Source organism: Mandrillus leucophaeus, unplaced genomic scaffold (assembly GCF_000951045.1).
Source record: "Mandrillus leucophaeus isolate KB7577 unplaced genomic scaffold, Mleu.le_1.0 Scaffold722, whole genome shotgun sequence".
In the NCBI taxonomy this organism is placed as follows: Eukaryota; Metazoa; Chordata; class Mammalia; order Primates; family Cercopithecidae; genus Mandrillus; species Mandrillus leucophaeus.
The window spans coordinates 1,039,667-1,056,351 of NW_012107831.1; the positions used below are offsets into that span (position 1 = coordinate 1,039,667).

Below are 16,685 nucleotides of genomic sequence, written 5' to 3' on the forward strand. Positions count from 1 at the left end.
CCTCCCCTACCCTCCTCTCCCCTCCCCTCCCCTCTTTTCTTCTGGAGTCTTGCTCTGTCTCCCAGGCTGGAGTGCAGTGGCACAGTCTGGGCTCACTGCAACCTCTGCCTCCTGGGTTCAAGCGATTCTCCTACTTCAGCCTCCCGAGTAGCTGGGATCACAGGCACATGCCACCATGCCCCGCTAATTTTTGTATTTTTAGTAGAGATGGGGTTTCACCATGTTGGCCAGGCTGGTCTTGATCTCCTGACCTCAGGTGATCCTCCCGCCTTGGCCTCCCAAAGTGCTGGGATTACAGGTGTGAGTCACCATGCCCAGCCTAAACCTCCAAGATTTAGAAGAATAGATTTGTTTGAGAAATTATAAAATACAGATGTTCAAAACTACTAAATCTCAAAAGAAGTTATTAAATATATAATATTGAAAAAGACCAGGCAGATGTGATAAAGAACGAGGTACAACTTACGGAAATGAACATGAAGTCTTAAAAATTAAAATTCGTTGGATAGATTAAACAGTAAATAGATAATAGCTGGAATAAACATTAGTGAATTGAATGATAGACCTGAGGAAATTACCAAAACTATAGCACATAGAAATAAAGAAAATATCCTAGCACTTTGGAGGCCGAGGCGGGCAGAAAACCTGAGATCAGGAGTTTCAGACCAGCCTGGCCAGCATGGCGAAACCCTGTCTCTACTGAAAATACAAAAATTAGCTGAGCATGGTGGCGTGTGCCTGTAATCCCAACTACTGGGGAGGCTGAGGCAGGAGAATCGCTTGAACCTAGGAGACAGAGGTGGTTTTGCAGTGAGCCCAGATCACACCACTGCAATCCAGCCTGGGCGACAGAGTGAGACTGTGTCTCAAAAAAACAAACAAACAAACAAACAAAACCAAAAAAAAAAAACCAAAAAGAAATAAGAGAAAATACTATGGACAAATTAAAATAAATGAGAGCTTGAATGAAAAGGTCCAATTTATGAGATTGGATTTCTAGATAGCAATAGATAGCAATAGAAAAGGGCAATATTCAAAGAAAGTACGGCTGAGAATTTTCTAACATTGATAAAACTCAAATCAGTTTCAGTATGTGTTGGGTCTAGTCTTTGATTTTTTTATTATTTGCAACCTAGCCTGTTACTGTTTCACAGATGCAGGAAATATGAGATTCCTGGGTCAGACACTAAGAAGTTTATTACTCAGTGCATAATAAAAAACATGAGCATTATATCGCATTTTCTTCCTCGCCCCCTGTCCCCCAAGTCCCTCTAGTTCAAGGCAGAGGGCTCAGTGAATGTCTGCACATGTAGTAGGTTGCTTTAGAGAAGAATGCTGAGCTTGGGGAACTGGCTGTTTTAAAGCAAGCTAAGATGTCCCTTTATCCCTGAGGAAGATCTTACCTCATCCCTCAAGTTTTTACACAGCAAATACAATTCTGAGAAATGACCTCAAGTAAAGAGTGGTAAGGACCTTGCATTCATGGCATACGTTGTGAGACTGTATAGACGAGAGACCCATGGAGGAATGTCTCCCTACAGGAAGCAAACCATATTGCAAGCTAGATTTAAAAAAACTAAATCCACAGATGGACTTGTTCTAGTAGCCAACTAATGTGTCTCTTAAAAATGTTGTCAGGTTTTTAAGCTAACATGAAAGTAATACTCTGGTAGCTAGGTTAGTATTTGTGTGATAGTAATAGATGAAACAAATCTAATCACTTAGAGTCCATAAATACCACATAGAATATTAAGGTTTGCTTCTAATCGTAAAGCCTGCGATGGTTATCAAGTTTTATGTGTGCAGGTTTTCACCTGTATATGTTATTTTTACTTTTGTTATCTGTACTTTGTGAAGGTATTAACCTTGGAATGGAATTCCATAGGATTGTAACTTTTCAGTGAGATTAGTGATGTGTCTTTAGCACAGTGCAAACTGACATGCTTCTGATTATTGTATATTACAAAAATAATTACGTATTTTCTAGTTTTTAATTTGCTGTTTTCTCAACAGTGTGTAGTATTGACTGAGATGAAACTTCCATTGCAGAAGAAGATCAATGACTTTTGCCGTTCTCAGTGCCCTCCAATTAAGGTAATTGTATCATTTAGTAATGACATGTAGTTAACCACTTTCTCTACTAGAATTTTTAACTTATTAATGGGTTGTATAAGAAACTTTTTACATAATAATCACAATAAGATTTTTTTCATTAATTTTGATATATTCATTTCCTATTTTTAAAACTAGGATCTAAGTTTGGTTTATAGACAGATTGCCAAAACTAAGGAAGAATTAATGTTAGGAATGGAAAGTATGATAAACATTGAAATCATCATCTAATTTTTTTTTTTTTTTTCGAGACAGAGTCTCATTCTGTCGCCCAGGCTGGGGTGCAGTGACACGATCTTGGCTCACCCCAACCTCCGCCTCCCAGGTTCAAGCTGTTCTCCTGTCTCAGCCCCCCAAGTAGCTGGGATTCCACGTGCCCGCCACCATGCGTGGCTAATTTTTTGTATTTTTAGTAGAGACAGGATTTCATCATGTTGGCCAGGCTGGTCTCGAACTCCTGACCTCAGGTGAGCCACTGCGCCCAGCCTCTGTTTTTAAATGTTGTTATGGTGCTGATTTTCTAGAAGTCCAGTGGTTCATTCAATGAATATTCATTGATTATCTATGTACTGGAGATAGTTATAGCCACTAGAAATACATTAGTGAATAGAGACAAATTTTCTTACTCATGAAAATTACCTTCTGCCTGGGAAGATGTACAATAAACAAGAAAATAAATACATCATGTGTTTTTAAAGAGTTTCAAGTCCTGTGAAGAAAAAAAATCTGGATAAAGAAAAATAGAGAATGATATCTGCATGATGTAGGGAGAAGGGCCAGTTCTGGTTCTCTTAGATTAGAAGGTTAGAGAAGTCTTCACTAAGGAGATGACGTTTGAATAGAGCCCTGAATAATGAGAAAGAACAGGCTATATAAAGATCTGGGGGAAAGCATTCAAAGCAGGGGAATCAGCAAATGTAAATATTTGCAAGTGTAAAAATTAGGTTGGTGGTTTTGAGGAACAATAAGAGGCAAGCAGGACCAAAACAGAGTGGTAAAGAGGAGAAGATAGTAGGAGTAAAATATACCAGATTAGTTGGGGAGAAGTAGGTTGGGGCCATACGTTATAAGATCTTTGAAGACATTTGAGTTTTTAGGCCTGTGAGTTTTAATCTGTTTTATATTTTTAAAGGATCACTATGGCTTGCTGTATGGAGAGAAGACTATAATTGTATTTTTCAAAGGGTGATCCAGGGACACTAAGAATCCCTCAGACCGTTACAGTGGTTCTACACAGTCAAACTTTTTGTTTTCATATTACTAAGATGTTACTTGCCTTTTTCATTCTGATTATCTTAGGAGGCAGAGTGGAGTTTTCCAGAGTCTATATGATGTGTGGTGATATCCTTGCTCTGACAATGGAATGTGTATATTCTTGTGATTTAAATTTCTCTCAGTTTTAATTTCTAACACAGTAAATATTGATAGGTGTAACTCACATAAACAAAAGCTCTTTGGGTCCTCAATAATTTTTAAGAGTATGAAGGGGTCATGAAAGATAACCAAAAGAAATAGAACTGTTGGATTATAAGAGTAAAGTAGAGGCAGCTAGACTAGTTAGTAGTTACTGCAGTAGTTCAGCTGAGAGATGCTGGTATCTTAGATAGAAGACTTGGGAATAGAGAGAGACAGAAGTCATTGAATTTGAGGTGTCTTTTGTTTAAGAAAAAGGGCAGGGTGGGGTGGGGGCCTAACAGAACTTGTAGATAGATGAATGAGTTGTGAAGGAAAGAGTGAGTGAGCAAGAATGACTCATAGATTTTTAAATCTCCAGCACGATTAGGTGCACAGTGACATTGGGAAGAGGTTTAGATGGAAAAAATCACAGTTCTTCACTTGTAATTGAATTCATTATTAACCTCATCTCTTTTGTTTTGGGGATTGTTTCACTGGAAAAAGGAAAAAGCTAATTGTTTCTTTGAGTTAGGCGCTAAGTCAAAAATCGTAATTTATGATGTAGGTGTGTTGAAAATTTTTGGATTGTGGTATTTACATAGCATATTTATGCTCTGTAGAGCATTTGTGCTGTGGTTTACAATTTAAGCATGTGATTAAGACAGAATAGCCAGTGAACTTACAATAGGGCACAGAAGTGTTACAAAATAACTACACAAGGTTATAAATTAAAATATTTGTTTATGTAATTTATATATTCTTTAGAGTTAAACTTTAAAAAAAAGCTTCTAAGTTTCTGTCCGGTTTTATGTCTTGTTAAAAAAAATGCTATATGTACCCATTTTGATCAGTAAAGTCAATATATGATCAAGTGGGAGGTGGTCTTCTGTTATCTGTATCACTACTTCATGTAATTGGGATTATAAATTATTTTAATATGTTCTTATAATATCAATGTACTTAATTATGTTAGAAAAACATTATTTTATGCAAGATTGGGTGCATTACAGAATAAAGATCTCTCTTTATTAGCAGTAGCTCTAAAAATAGCTTTTAAGCCCAAAAATAATTTATTTACAAATTCTCAGAATGGAGACAATGCATGTGTTAGAAAAATTGCTTTTAATAAAACATTTGTGATTTAAGAACTTAATATTTTACCTTTCATGGCTTTGATTTGTGGTGTCAGTTTTTCAGCCTTTTTTTCTGTAGACTCTGCTCTCAGTTTTTAGCTCTATTCTATTTTCCATTAACTCTGCTGCTTTGGGTAAATGAGCACTTCATTCCTCTTTCCTAAAATAACAAGTAAGAATTCAGTGCTGGACTATTAAGCCAAAGTATCTGTTTCTTTTATGTTGTGCCTGAATTTTGTGACAAGCACAAAATTTTAAAATCACAGAATTTTTGTTATTTAAAAGTCATAGAATTTTTAAATATGATATGCTGATATTCTTATTTTGTTGTACTGGACATTCATTTACTAAAAGTACTGAAAATCTTTGATTCCTAAACCAGTCTACATCAGTTTATCCTGTTTATTATTTACTTTGTATTCTATAGGTTCTACGGGGTATACTTAATTATAAATGAAATTGTCATGAAATGGGCTAGGAGAGTAGAGTGGTTTTTTTTTCTTTATATAAATAAGCTTGAACTTGTTTTTGCCATTTTACAGTTTATCAGTGCAGATGTACATGGAATTTGGTCAAGGTTATTTTGTGATTTTGGTGATGAATTTGAAGTTTTAGATGCAACAGGAGAAGAACCAAAAGAAATTTTCATTTCAAACATAACGCAAGTATGATTATATTAATGAACTTTTAAAATAAATTTTGTTAAAGTTGATGTGAATGCTATTTTCAAGAAGGCGGTGTCAGCAAAGTATTACAGTATATAAAATTTCTTTTATAGTGTTTTAAGATAATGAGGGAATATGTAGCTAATTTCTTGACTTCATTATATTAAAACTAAATTAAAACTGGAATATTAATTGTTAAAAATATTCTGGATTTCCTCTAACAAATAATACTTGATAGGGCCAAGCACGGAGGCTCATGCCTACAGTCCCAGCACTTTTAGAGGCTGACGGGGGTGGATCACTTTAGCTCAGGAGTTTGAGATCAACCTGGGCAACATGGTGAAACTCCATGTCTACCAAAAATACAAAAAATTAACCGGGCATGGTGGTGTGTGGTCCCAGCTACTCAGGAGCCTGAGATGGGAGGATGACTTGAACCTGGGAGGCGGAAGTTGCAGTGAGCCAAGATCACGCTACTGCACTGCAGCCTGGGTGACAGAGTGAGACCACATCTCAAAAATAAAGAAAGAAAAAAAATAATAATACTTGATAGAGCAACATTTGCTTGTCATAAATTTTAATTTTAATTTTATTCTATGTTACCTCCTATGGGTCATGAATTGTGATTCAGTGTTTACTGAATTGTTTATTGTGTTAGATAGTGGATGCATTAAGTATGTTGTAAGTCACCTAGTCTAATACTATAAAAAGGCACACTTAAATCATATTAGAGAAAAGCATTTGTAATTTGTTATATTTCTAAAGCATTATTTAGAAGGTGTAGAAAATTTTGATTAACCTTCAAATTCAAAAGTCTGAATTTTCTAACCACACTCTTGATCATGCATAGGCTCAATTTTTTATTCCACAAAAGAGCCGGAGAAATCATTATGATCCCCTTTTACTATTCTTTTACACAAATAATTTACTTTGTTTGTATTCTTTATAATCAACTTACGTTGAAGTCCAAAAGAAGACAAAATAAGGGAATGATAATATACTTTAACATACTAGTATTTGTAATTCGCATTTCTTGTTTTTATACTTTATTTTTAAACCCAGTGTAATCTCATGGTGATAGAGACCCAGTACTCTCTCTCTCTTGCCTTTTTAAGAAAAATTTATTGAAAAGTCAATCTGTATATCTTTCTGCTTACAGAGTGATTTATTATTCTACCTGAGTTACTCTTTCAGGCATGTTACTATTTAACCTTTTACCTTCTCTACTTGATTTTAGTTTGTCCCTGAGAAAAACACAGAGAATAAATTCCAAAATGTGGTGTGGATTCTTATTGCATCGGTGTTATCTTTTATTGAATACTATAGGAAATGTAGCTGATAAGCTACACAATATTTCTTTAAAGCGTTGAGCAAGTTGTAAACTACCAGATTCCCATCTTTAAAATTTCTATCCTCCTTCTTTACTATTCTTTGATCTTCAGTGGCAGGTTTTTATCATTTATGCCCATGGGTTTTTTCTCACATTTAAAACTATTAGATAACTTGGAATGTTTTTTACAAGTTACAGGAGTTTTTGAATCTATTAAATATTTGATCTTTTCTATGGAATCTTTGCACATCTCCTACCAAATGTAGAAATTATATTTTCAGCATTCATTTATAAAATAGTAATAATTTGATCATTATTTTGTGATCGCTTTTTAAAGGCTTGCTTTTACTAACAGAAGAATAGCGTAGAATTTTGGTTTTGAGAATTTTATGATAACTTTGTCATTTTTGCTTAAGATTTCAATTTGTACACCAAGAATATGTGAACTTATTTTTTAATAGAGTACTCTTATTTTTAGGCAAATCCTGGCATTGTTACTTGCCTTGAAAATCATCCTCACAAACTGGAGACAGGACAATTCCTAACATTTCGAGAAATTAATGGAATGACAGGTTTAAATGGATCTATACAACAAATAACGGGTAAGTCAATGTGTTTTCTTAATTCATTTATACTTATTCAGCAAATTTATAGTTCAGACACTATACTTAGTATTGGGAACAGAACGTCAACTCAAAGAGACATGATCTAAAGCCCTTGGCCTCAAAATATTCAATCCAAGTGAAGACATTGTTAAACACTGATGATATTAAGAGAATATACCCATTTTGGCGACACCAAACTTAGCAAGGAAACCTACTCAGTTTTGGGACAGCAGCAATGGGACAGGTTGTCTTGATTAAAATGTGAAGGTTGCATTGGCTTAGGAAGGTATTGAAAAAAGATTATTTATGCAGAGACAAACAGAAAAGGCTCAGATACAAGACAGATCTAAAGGAACTACAAGAAATTAATACAGCAGGGCTGGCAGGGAGAATTGAACTCACAAGTCTTAATCTTAAGATATTTAGAAAGAAACTTGATCACATACTATAGGTGAGTGAAGATTTCTACCTGGTCAGTCAACATATTCACTTAAGGAATGCAAGAAAGGGAGTAGGTTTTGTAGATAAAGAGTATAGTTTAGCTTTGTAAAATGAGGTAGCAATGAAGTGTTTAAAGGAAGATGTCTAGATGTTGGTTGGAATATATGTTCTTGTTCAGTGGCTTGAATAAAAGGGGTGAATGTCATGTCTGCAGGCAAGTTTGTAGGTTTGTTGGCAAGCAGTTGAAGGAGTCTGTTTTTTCATTGGACTAATGTGAAGTCATTGCCAAAACCAGGAGGAAAGTAGACATTCTTGAAAATGGAAAGATGTCAGGCATCATATAGGGCCCATTTGAAGTTTAATATAATGAATTTATAGCAGAGTTAATCTGCGTAGTTTGTGTTTTTCCTTCAGCCACGTTGAAAAGAGTCAAAGACAGTACTGGACAAGCCATAACTATATGGCATGCTTACACATATTTAGGGAAAATTGATGCAGTTTTATCTTTAGAGCATTTGAAAATATAACTATGTATTTAATTTATAGACAGTAAATGGAATTACTTTTTTTTAATGACAGCAAAATATATCCTCAGGAGAGGGAAAAATCAATTCTTATTACAAACTGTTTATAGATAAACAACTTTGAATATATATTTAAGTATTTTTGATAACAAAACTATTTGATTTTTTTTTTCCAGCTACATCTAATTATTTTAAATACAGGTTCAGATCATAGATATTAAAGAATATGTCTGTTTTTATTAAAATTAATCATTTAGGATTATTATTTGTAATTTTAGCGTGTATGTTGTATAACAAAACTATTTGATTTTGTTTCCTGATTACATCTAATTATTTTAAATACAGATTCAGGTCATATATATTCATGTCTATTTTTATTAAAATTAGTCATTTAGGTTTATTATTTGTAATTTTAGCATGCATGTTGTATAACAAAACTGTTTCATTTTGTTTCCTGATTACGTCTAAGTATTTTAAATACAGGTTCAGATCATATATATTAAAGAATATCTATTTTTATTAAAATTAATCATTTAGGATTATTATTTGTAATTTTGGGGTCCATATTGTGGTGAATTGTGGTGAAGGTTCAGATTATGAGGCTGCTTATATAAAGAGGAGCCACTGCATGTCAAGAAACAAAGAGAAAGAAAACCCACATTTTGTGCCAATAATTCTTTGGAGGGAGAGATGAGTAAGTTTAGAGTGGCTGTTAGGAAGCTTTTTTTTCTCTTAACATTTATAAATTGCTACCTACTGATCTAAAGTAATATTCTGCTCGCATGAAAAGATGTTGTTTTGTGTTTTTGTCTGTTTTTTTTTTTTTTCTTTGAGATAGCATCTTGCTCTGTTGCTCAGGCTGAAGTGCAGTGACATGATCGTGTCTCACTGCAGCCTCAGCCTCCTGGGCCCAAGTGATCCTCCCACCTCAGCCTCCCAAGTAGCTGGGAACCACAGGCGTGTGCCACCACACCTGGCTAACTTTTTTTATTTTTGTAGAGACAAGATCTCTATGTTGCTCAGGCTGGTCTGAAACCCCAGGGCTCAAGTCAACTTTTCCCCTTGGCTGCCCAAAGTGTTGTAATTACAGGCATGAAGATCAAAAAAACCTCATGACCAGCCAAAAAACACTGTTAAATAGCTAAAATAATACAAACTTATTCTAGATATATATGTATGTGTATATGTTTAAATAGGGCTAAAAATGAATCCTACTTCAGACTTCCTTTCCTTTCCAGAGGTAACAGCTGCTAAGTTTGGTGTTCACTCTGCTGACCATTCTGTCTACTTTATATATTTATTATATATACACATATATAGTATATATTACATATTATATAGTATAGATGCCTGTATTATATAATATATTAAGTAAAGGGGAGGGCTTACTTGGTTTTTTTAACTTAATTTTTTGAATAACCAAATGGTTCAGAAATGAGAAATGGTAAATGTTTACAATGAAAAGTGTTCTGCCCAAACTTGATTTCACCCTCACAGTTCTCATCCACTACCACAGGTAACTGTTAGTCTTAGTTTATTGTGTATTTGTTTGTTTGTTTGTTTTTAACACAGAAGGAAGCACATTATACATAGTGCTGTCCTTTATCTTTTTATTAAACAAAATATGTTTGTGATCTTTTCTCATTAGTAATTGGAGAACGTCCTTTTTTTTTCCTTTAAATTTTCTTTTATAGCTACCTAATATGTCATAATACAGATGAAAATGTTATCGGACCATGTTTTTTCTTTTTAAGAAATGAGGGTCTCACTTTGTTATCCAGGCTGGAGTACAGTGGCTATTCAAAGGTACAGTTTAGCACACTACAGTCTCCTGGGTTCAAGTGATCCTGCTGCCTTGGCCTCCTGATTAGATGGGACTACAGGCACATGCCACTATGCCCAGACAGAGCATAATATTTTCCTGGTTTGCCATTTATCTTTTGATGTTGCTTATGATGGGTTTTTGTCATGAGGTTTTCTTTTTTATGTTTTCATAATCAAATTTTAATTATTTTCTTTTATGGTTTTTATTTAGAGTATTACTTAGAAAAGCCTTCCTTACTACATGGTTTTAAAGAAATTTTTCTCTCATGCTTTCATCTAAGAAATTGTTAGCGTCATTTTTGACACTTAAAACTTTTGTCCATTTGCAATGGGTGTTTTCCCAGATGTCTTTTTTCTGTATCAGATTTATTGAATAATCGATCTTATCTTTTCCTTACTGATTGAGGTGCCACCTTGATTTTGTCCTTTGTGTACTTGAGACTGTTTCTGAATTCTCTAATCTTTTCCAGTTGTCTGTTTATTAACCAGTACCATATTATATTATTATGATAGGTAGTTATTATTATGTTATTGAGGCTTTTTGATATATTTTAATATCTAATAATGAGTAGCCCTCATTACTCTTTTTCTATAAGTTTCCTTCGTTATTTTTAAGTCCTGGAGTTTCACATTGGAAAAAACACTCTGTCTAGGTCCCCATACTCCTCCCAGCTCTTCATTAAAAAACAAACGAACGAACAAAAAACCACTATGCTGGAATTTTTTAATTTTGTAAATTGGGAATAATTAACATTTTATGACAATAAGAGTTGAAATTTAAATATCTGTTTCCCCGTGTAATTTTTAAATTTTTTTTCTTCTAGTGATATCGCCATTTTCTTTTAGTATTGGTGACACTACAGAACTGGAACCATATTTACATGGAGGCATAGCTGTCCAAGTTAAGACTCCTAAAACAGTTTTCTTTGTAAGTATTTTTTTTTCTGCCTAAAAAATATTTCTTCACAGAAAAAGAAAGGCAGAAGAGACAATGAAATTACTCAGTTAACCAAACAGGTTAAATGTGAAACGGATTTTTTTTTTTTCATTTGTACCTGCTTTGAGGGAAATGGAATTAATCTAATGAAATAAATGAATAAAATGGATATTAACAAAAAATTTACACATCTTTTATAGCCAGAATACCATATACATATAGTTGAGCTAAATGGGTATACACGAAAGGAACTATACCTTTGTGAATTATCAAAGAGTTTATCATACTTATTACAATTTACTTTCTAAGACAAGAAATAAAACTAATGTATTTTCAAGATTTAGCAAGAGGTTGTTTTACTTTATTATTTAATTTTCTAAAATGAAGATATTCAAATTATACTTGTTAATCCTGGTTTTTAAAATTTAATTTAATTTTATAAATTTCAGAAAACAGCATATATGTTGGAAATGTAAAATAATTTCTAAAAACGACTGGCATTGAAAGGAAAATGTAAATAGCTGAATATAGAGAATGTAGTGTCAGGAAACTAAGGGATCTTGTGCAACTAAAATCCTTGGGCTCCTTCTCAGGATAAGCTAACACATCTCTGTTTTTTCTTACAAGTTCTCAAGGTTTTAACGTAATTGCCTTTTCTTTTCCAGAACTATTAACAACTCTAGTCGTTTACAAGGCTTTGTTCAACTCAAAGTTAGAATTAAAAAAAATTAAAATAATATATCTAGTCAGATGTGCTCCTGCATATCTCCTTGTGCTTTGTCCGCAAGTTTTAATTGGATATGTCTCAATTTTAGATTGGGTGGATATTTTGGTTTTTGTTTGTTCGTTTGTTTTGCCTTTGTGTTCTTCATACAGAATTTAATAAAGTCTTGATAGCCTGGTATTAGAAAGATATGGTAGCTTTTAGATTAAAATAATAAATTTTTTTAGGTATGCAAATGTTTTTACTAATTGTTCCCAAATTTACTGTGTGGAGCAGGTTGTTTTATTGCATTTAACTTTTTTTTTTAAGTATTGTCATAAGAGTGGTAGCTAGTTTCTATTTCAGTTAAAACATATCAGCCCAACCCTACTTATTTCAGACCCTTGGGAGAGTTCCCTGGTTTTTAGTGCACTGACATATAGCAGTATATTTTGTCCAATAATCACTCACTTACTCTGAAGTAATGTTTTTTTTTTTTTTTTCCGTATCAGGAGCCACTGGAGAGGCAGATAAAACATCCAAAGTGCCTTATTGTGGATTTTAGCAAACCTGAGGTAAATAAACACTTACAGGTTTGAGAGAGGCAGCAGAATCAGAGATGAAAATTAGCGAGTGATTATAAAGTTAAAATGGAATAACCATGTAGATATCTTACTGTTAGGCCTTATAATGTGAGTATATTAAAGGTTATACTCACATATCAAAAGTTGACTTCCGAGGATTAAAAATGGGAATTTGTATCATAGAAAAAATGTTAAAGTAATAGGAAAAAGTTTCACTTTTATAGTGATTTGCCAACTTTGATAATTAAAAGACGATTTCAATAACTTGTATAAATGATCTTATTAAAAGATTTTCTGAATCGTACCATTTTTATATAATGCGTATTTCTTACCAAAAAAGCTTTGAGTATGTATTCTATTTTTTTTTTAAATGGATGTAATTTTATAGCAGGAAATGTGATAAGGAAGGAACTAACAGTTTCCAAATTTGTAAATTTTAATAAGGAAAGGGGATTAAATCATTTACCTTCATGGCCTTGAGGTTAAGTCATTTAACTTCTAACCTTCAGGTTTCTTATTTGTTAAATAGAGTTAATAATAGTATTAAGCTAATGTGTTTATTGTGATGGTTAAATAATGTTTTAAAAGCATTTAGCCCAGTACCTGGGACATACAAGCACTCAGTAAATGTTGGCCAATTTTTAATGTTCTTAATAGGCACCTTTAGAGATTCACACAGCTATGCTTGCCTTGGACCAGTTTCAGGAGAAATACAGTCGCAAGCCAAATGTTGGGTAATGTTTTAAGTTTAAAAATAAGTATTTTCCTTTCTATAAAAGTAGTAGTTCAGAAATTATAATTTAAAAACTATGCCCTTTGTAATTACAATACCAATAGATATGCCAAGCTGTGTAAAGATTTATTATGACTTTCTAGTCCTTTTCCTGGTGGGAGTGGAGAAATTGGTTTTAAAAGTGGAATCATACTAAATGTGAATTTTCCCACTTTGAAGCCTTTAAAAATTAAAGCTTTTTAAAACAACAAAAAAAAATTCTGAGAATTATTGAATTATTAATCCATAGTAACTTTTTTTTTAACTTTATACCCTGTTAAGTCAGACTACTGTTGCAGAAGGTTTTTACTTTTTATATTTTGGATTAAATCTTGGGGTTGGGTGTGGTGGCCCACGCCTGTGATCCCAGGACTTTGGGAGGCCGAGGTGGGTGGATCACTTGAGGCCAGGAGTTTGAGACCAGCCTGGCCAACATGGCGAAACCCTGTCTCTGCTAAAAATACAGAAATTACCAGGCATGGTGGTGCATGCCGTTAATCCCAGCTCCTTGGGAGGCTGAGGCACGAGAATTACTTGAACCAGGAGGCAGAGGGTGCAGTGAGCCAAGATTGCACCACTGCACTCCAGCCTGGGTGACAGAATGAGACTCTGTCTCAAAAAAAAAAAAAAAAAAAAAGAGACTAAGCTTATTTATATACTGATATAAGTGTGACTTTGAAGTAATGTATTTATAAGTCAATCATCTTTAAATCAGTAAAACGTTTTGTGCTACCTGTTGGCAAAATCCCACATCCTTTTATATATTTCCTAAATTTTAATTTTGAGTATGTCCTACTGTTTATGGCAGTTGAGAAAACTAAAGTTAGGGTTTTCTGTTTTGAGTTGTAGATGCCAACAAGATTCAGAAGAACTGTTGAAACTAGCAACATCTATAAGTGAAACCTTGGAAGAGAAGGTGACTATTGAAATTTATGGCTGTCCGAATATCTGTTTGTTAATACATAAGTGTTCTATATATTAGTATTCTCTTATCCTTCACATCCAGCTTTGCTACTCTGTGGCATTAGACAACTTTATTTCACTTTGTTATGTTTTAATTTATAAATCTATAAAATAGAGTTAACCTACCTTCCTAGGGTTATTGTGAACATTAAATGATTTAATTTTGTAAAGTACTTAGAAATGTCATGTGACATATCGTAATTACTATTTGCTGCTGCTATTTTTTTAAGTGTTACTATTATTCTTTATTATTCTGTTATGATTTACTTGATTTGTTAACCCACTTAAAGTTATATATGTTAGCTTTCTTCTAAGTCATCTGTTTTATACATTATACATTCACATCTCTTTATCACATTTTGCACATCAGATTTAGATTTAAACATGTCACCTAGAAAATGGTTTTTTTGTGTGTGTTATGATGCCAGTGCCTGCTTGTCAACAGTTTTATTTAAGCAGCTATAAACATGGTAGTGTTTGTGCAATTATTTGAAGACTCTTATTATTTTTGTTCTTATTTTATAAAAATGAGAGGGAAGTGTATTAGTCCATTCTTATACTGCTATGAAGAAATCCTGAGATGGGTTATTTATAAAGGAAAGAAGTTTAATTGACTCACAGTTCCTCATGGCTGGGGAGGCCTCTGGAAACTTACAATCCTGGCAGGAGACAAAGGAGAAGCAGGCACCTCTTCACAGGGTGGTAGGACAGAGTGAGTACAAGCAGGGGAACTGCCAGGTTCTTATAAAACCATCAGATCTCATGAGACTCACTCACTATCACTCACTGATTACCTCCACGTGGTCCTGCCCTTGACATATGGGGATTATGGGGATAACAATTCAAGATGAGATTTTGGATGGAGACACAGCCAAAATGTATCATTTCATCCCTGGTCCCTCCTGAGTCTCATGTACTCACATTTCAAAAAACAATCACGCCTTTCCAACAGTCCCCAAAAGTGTTAGCCCATTCCAGCATTAATCCAGAAGTCCAAGTCCAAAGTCCTATCTGAGCAAGGCAAGTCCCTTCCACCTATGAGCCTATAAAATCAGAAGCAAATTAGTTACTTCCTAGATGCAGTGAGGGTACAGATATTAGATAAAGGCTCCCATTCCAAATGGGAGAAATTGGGCAAAACAAAGGGGCTACAGGCCCCATGCACTGTAAAATCCAGTAGGGCAGTCATTAATCCTTAAGGTTCCAAAATGATCTTCTTTGACTCCATGTCTCACATCCAGGTCACACTGATGCAAGAGGTGGGTTCCCATGGTCTTGGGCATCTTCACTCTGTGACTATACAAGGTACAGCCCCCACTTCCAACTGCTTTCATGAGTTGGCATTGAGTGTTGCAGTTTTTCCAGATTCATGGTCCATGCTTTCATTGTATCTACCATTCTGGGATCTGGAGGACTGTGGCGCTCATCTCACAGCTCTACTAGGCAGTGCCAATGGGGACTCTCTTTGGGGGCTCCAACCCCACATTTTCCTTCTGCACTGCCTTAGCAAGAGGTTCTCCATGAGGGCTCCACCCCTGCAGTAAACTTCTGCCTGGACATCCAGGTGTTTTCATACATCCTCTGAAATCTAGGCAGAGGTTCCCAAACCTCGATTCTTGACTTCTGTGCACCCGCAGGCCCAACACCATGTGTAAGCCACCAAGGCTTAGGGCTTGTACCCTCTGCAGCAACAGCCTGAGCTATACATTGGCCCATTTTAGCCATGAATGGGACACAGAGCACCATGTCCTGAGACTGCACAAAGCAGCAAGGCCCTGGGGCCACCCCATAAACCATTTTTTCCTATTAGGCCTCCAGGCCTGTGATGGAGCTGTCTTGAAGACCTCTGACATGCCTGGAGACATTTTCCCATTGTCTTGGCAATTAACATTTACCTGCTTGTTATTTATGGAAATTTCTGCAGCTGACTTGAATTTCTCCTCAGAAAATGGATTTTTCTTTTCTATTGTATTATCAGGCTGCATGTTTTCCAAACTTTAATGCTCTGCTTCTCTTTTAAGCGTAAGTTCCAATTCCAAACCATCTTTTTGTGAATGCATAAAACTTAATGCTTTTAAGAGCACCTCAGTCACACCTTGAATGCTTTACTACTTAGACATTTCTCTGCCAGATACCCTAAATCATCTCTCTCAAGTTCAACGTTCTACAGATCTCTAAGGCAGGGGCAAAATGCCACCAGTCTCTTTACTAAAGCATAATAAGAGTCACCTTTATTCTAGTTCCCAGCAGGATCCTTGTCTCCATCTGAGACCACCTCAGCCTTGACTTCATTGTCCATATCACTATCAGCATTTTGGTCAAAACTGATAAGTTCCAGACTTTCCCACATCTTCCTATCGTCTACTGAGCCCTCCAAACTATTTCAACCTCTGCCTTTTCCAGTTCCAAAGTCACTTCCACACTTTTGGGTATCTTTATCGCAGCACCCCACTCTCTGCCGTACCAATTTACTATATTAGTCTGTTCTCACACTGCTATGAGGAAATACCCAAAACTGGGTAATTTATATAGGAAAGAGGTAATTGACTCACAGTTCCACATGACTGGGGAAGCCTCAGGAAACTTTACCATCATGGCAGAAGGCACAGGAGAAGCAGGCAGCTTCTTCACAGGGTGGGAGGACAGAGTGAGTGCAAGCAGATGAACTGCCAGACGCTTATAAAACGGTCAGATCTC

At 35.0% G+C, this 16,685-nt stretch overlaps 1 protein-coding gene across 1 annotated transcript in view; it reads left to right on the top strand.

Moving 5' to 3' along the window:
* UBA6 (ubiquitin-like modifier activating enzyme 6) overlaps positions 1–16,685 on the top strand; it is a 79,735-nt gene that overhangs the window by 22,302 nt on the left and 40,748 nt on the right. The window contains exons 7-13 of the mRNA XM_011965394.1: positions 2,014–2,094; positions 5,183–5,305; positions 7,114–7,237; positions 10,854–10,957; positions 12,182–12,244; positions 12,911–12,987; positions 13,875–13,941. Coding sequence (XP_011820784.1) covers positions 2,014–2,094; positions 5,183–5,305; positions 7,114–7,237; positions 10,854–10,957; positions 12,182–12,244; positions 12,911–12,987; positions 13,875–13,941 — 639 coding nt within the window. The remainder of the gene's footprint in view (positions 1–2,013; positions 2,095–5,182; positions 5,306–7,113; positions 7,238–10,853; positions 10,958–12,181; positions 12,245–12,910; positions 12,988–13,874; positions 13,942–16,685) is intronic.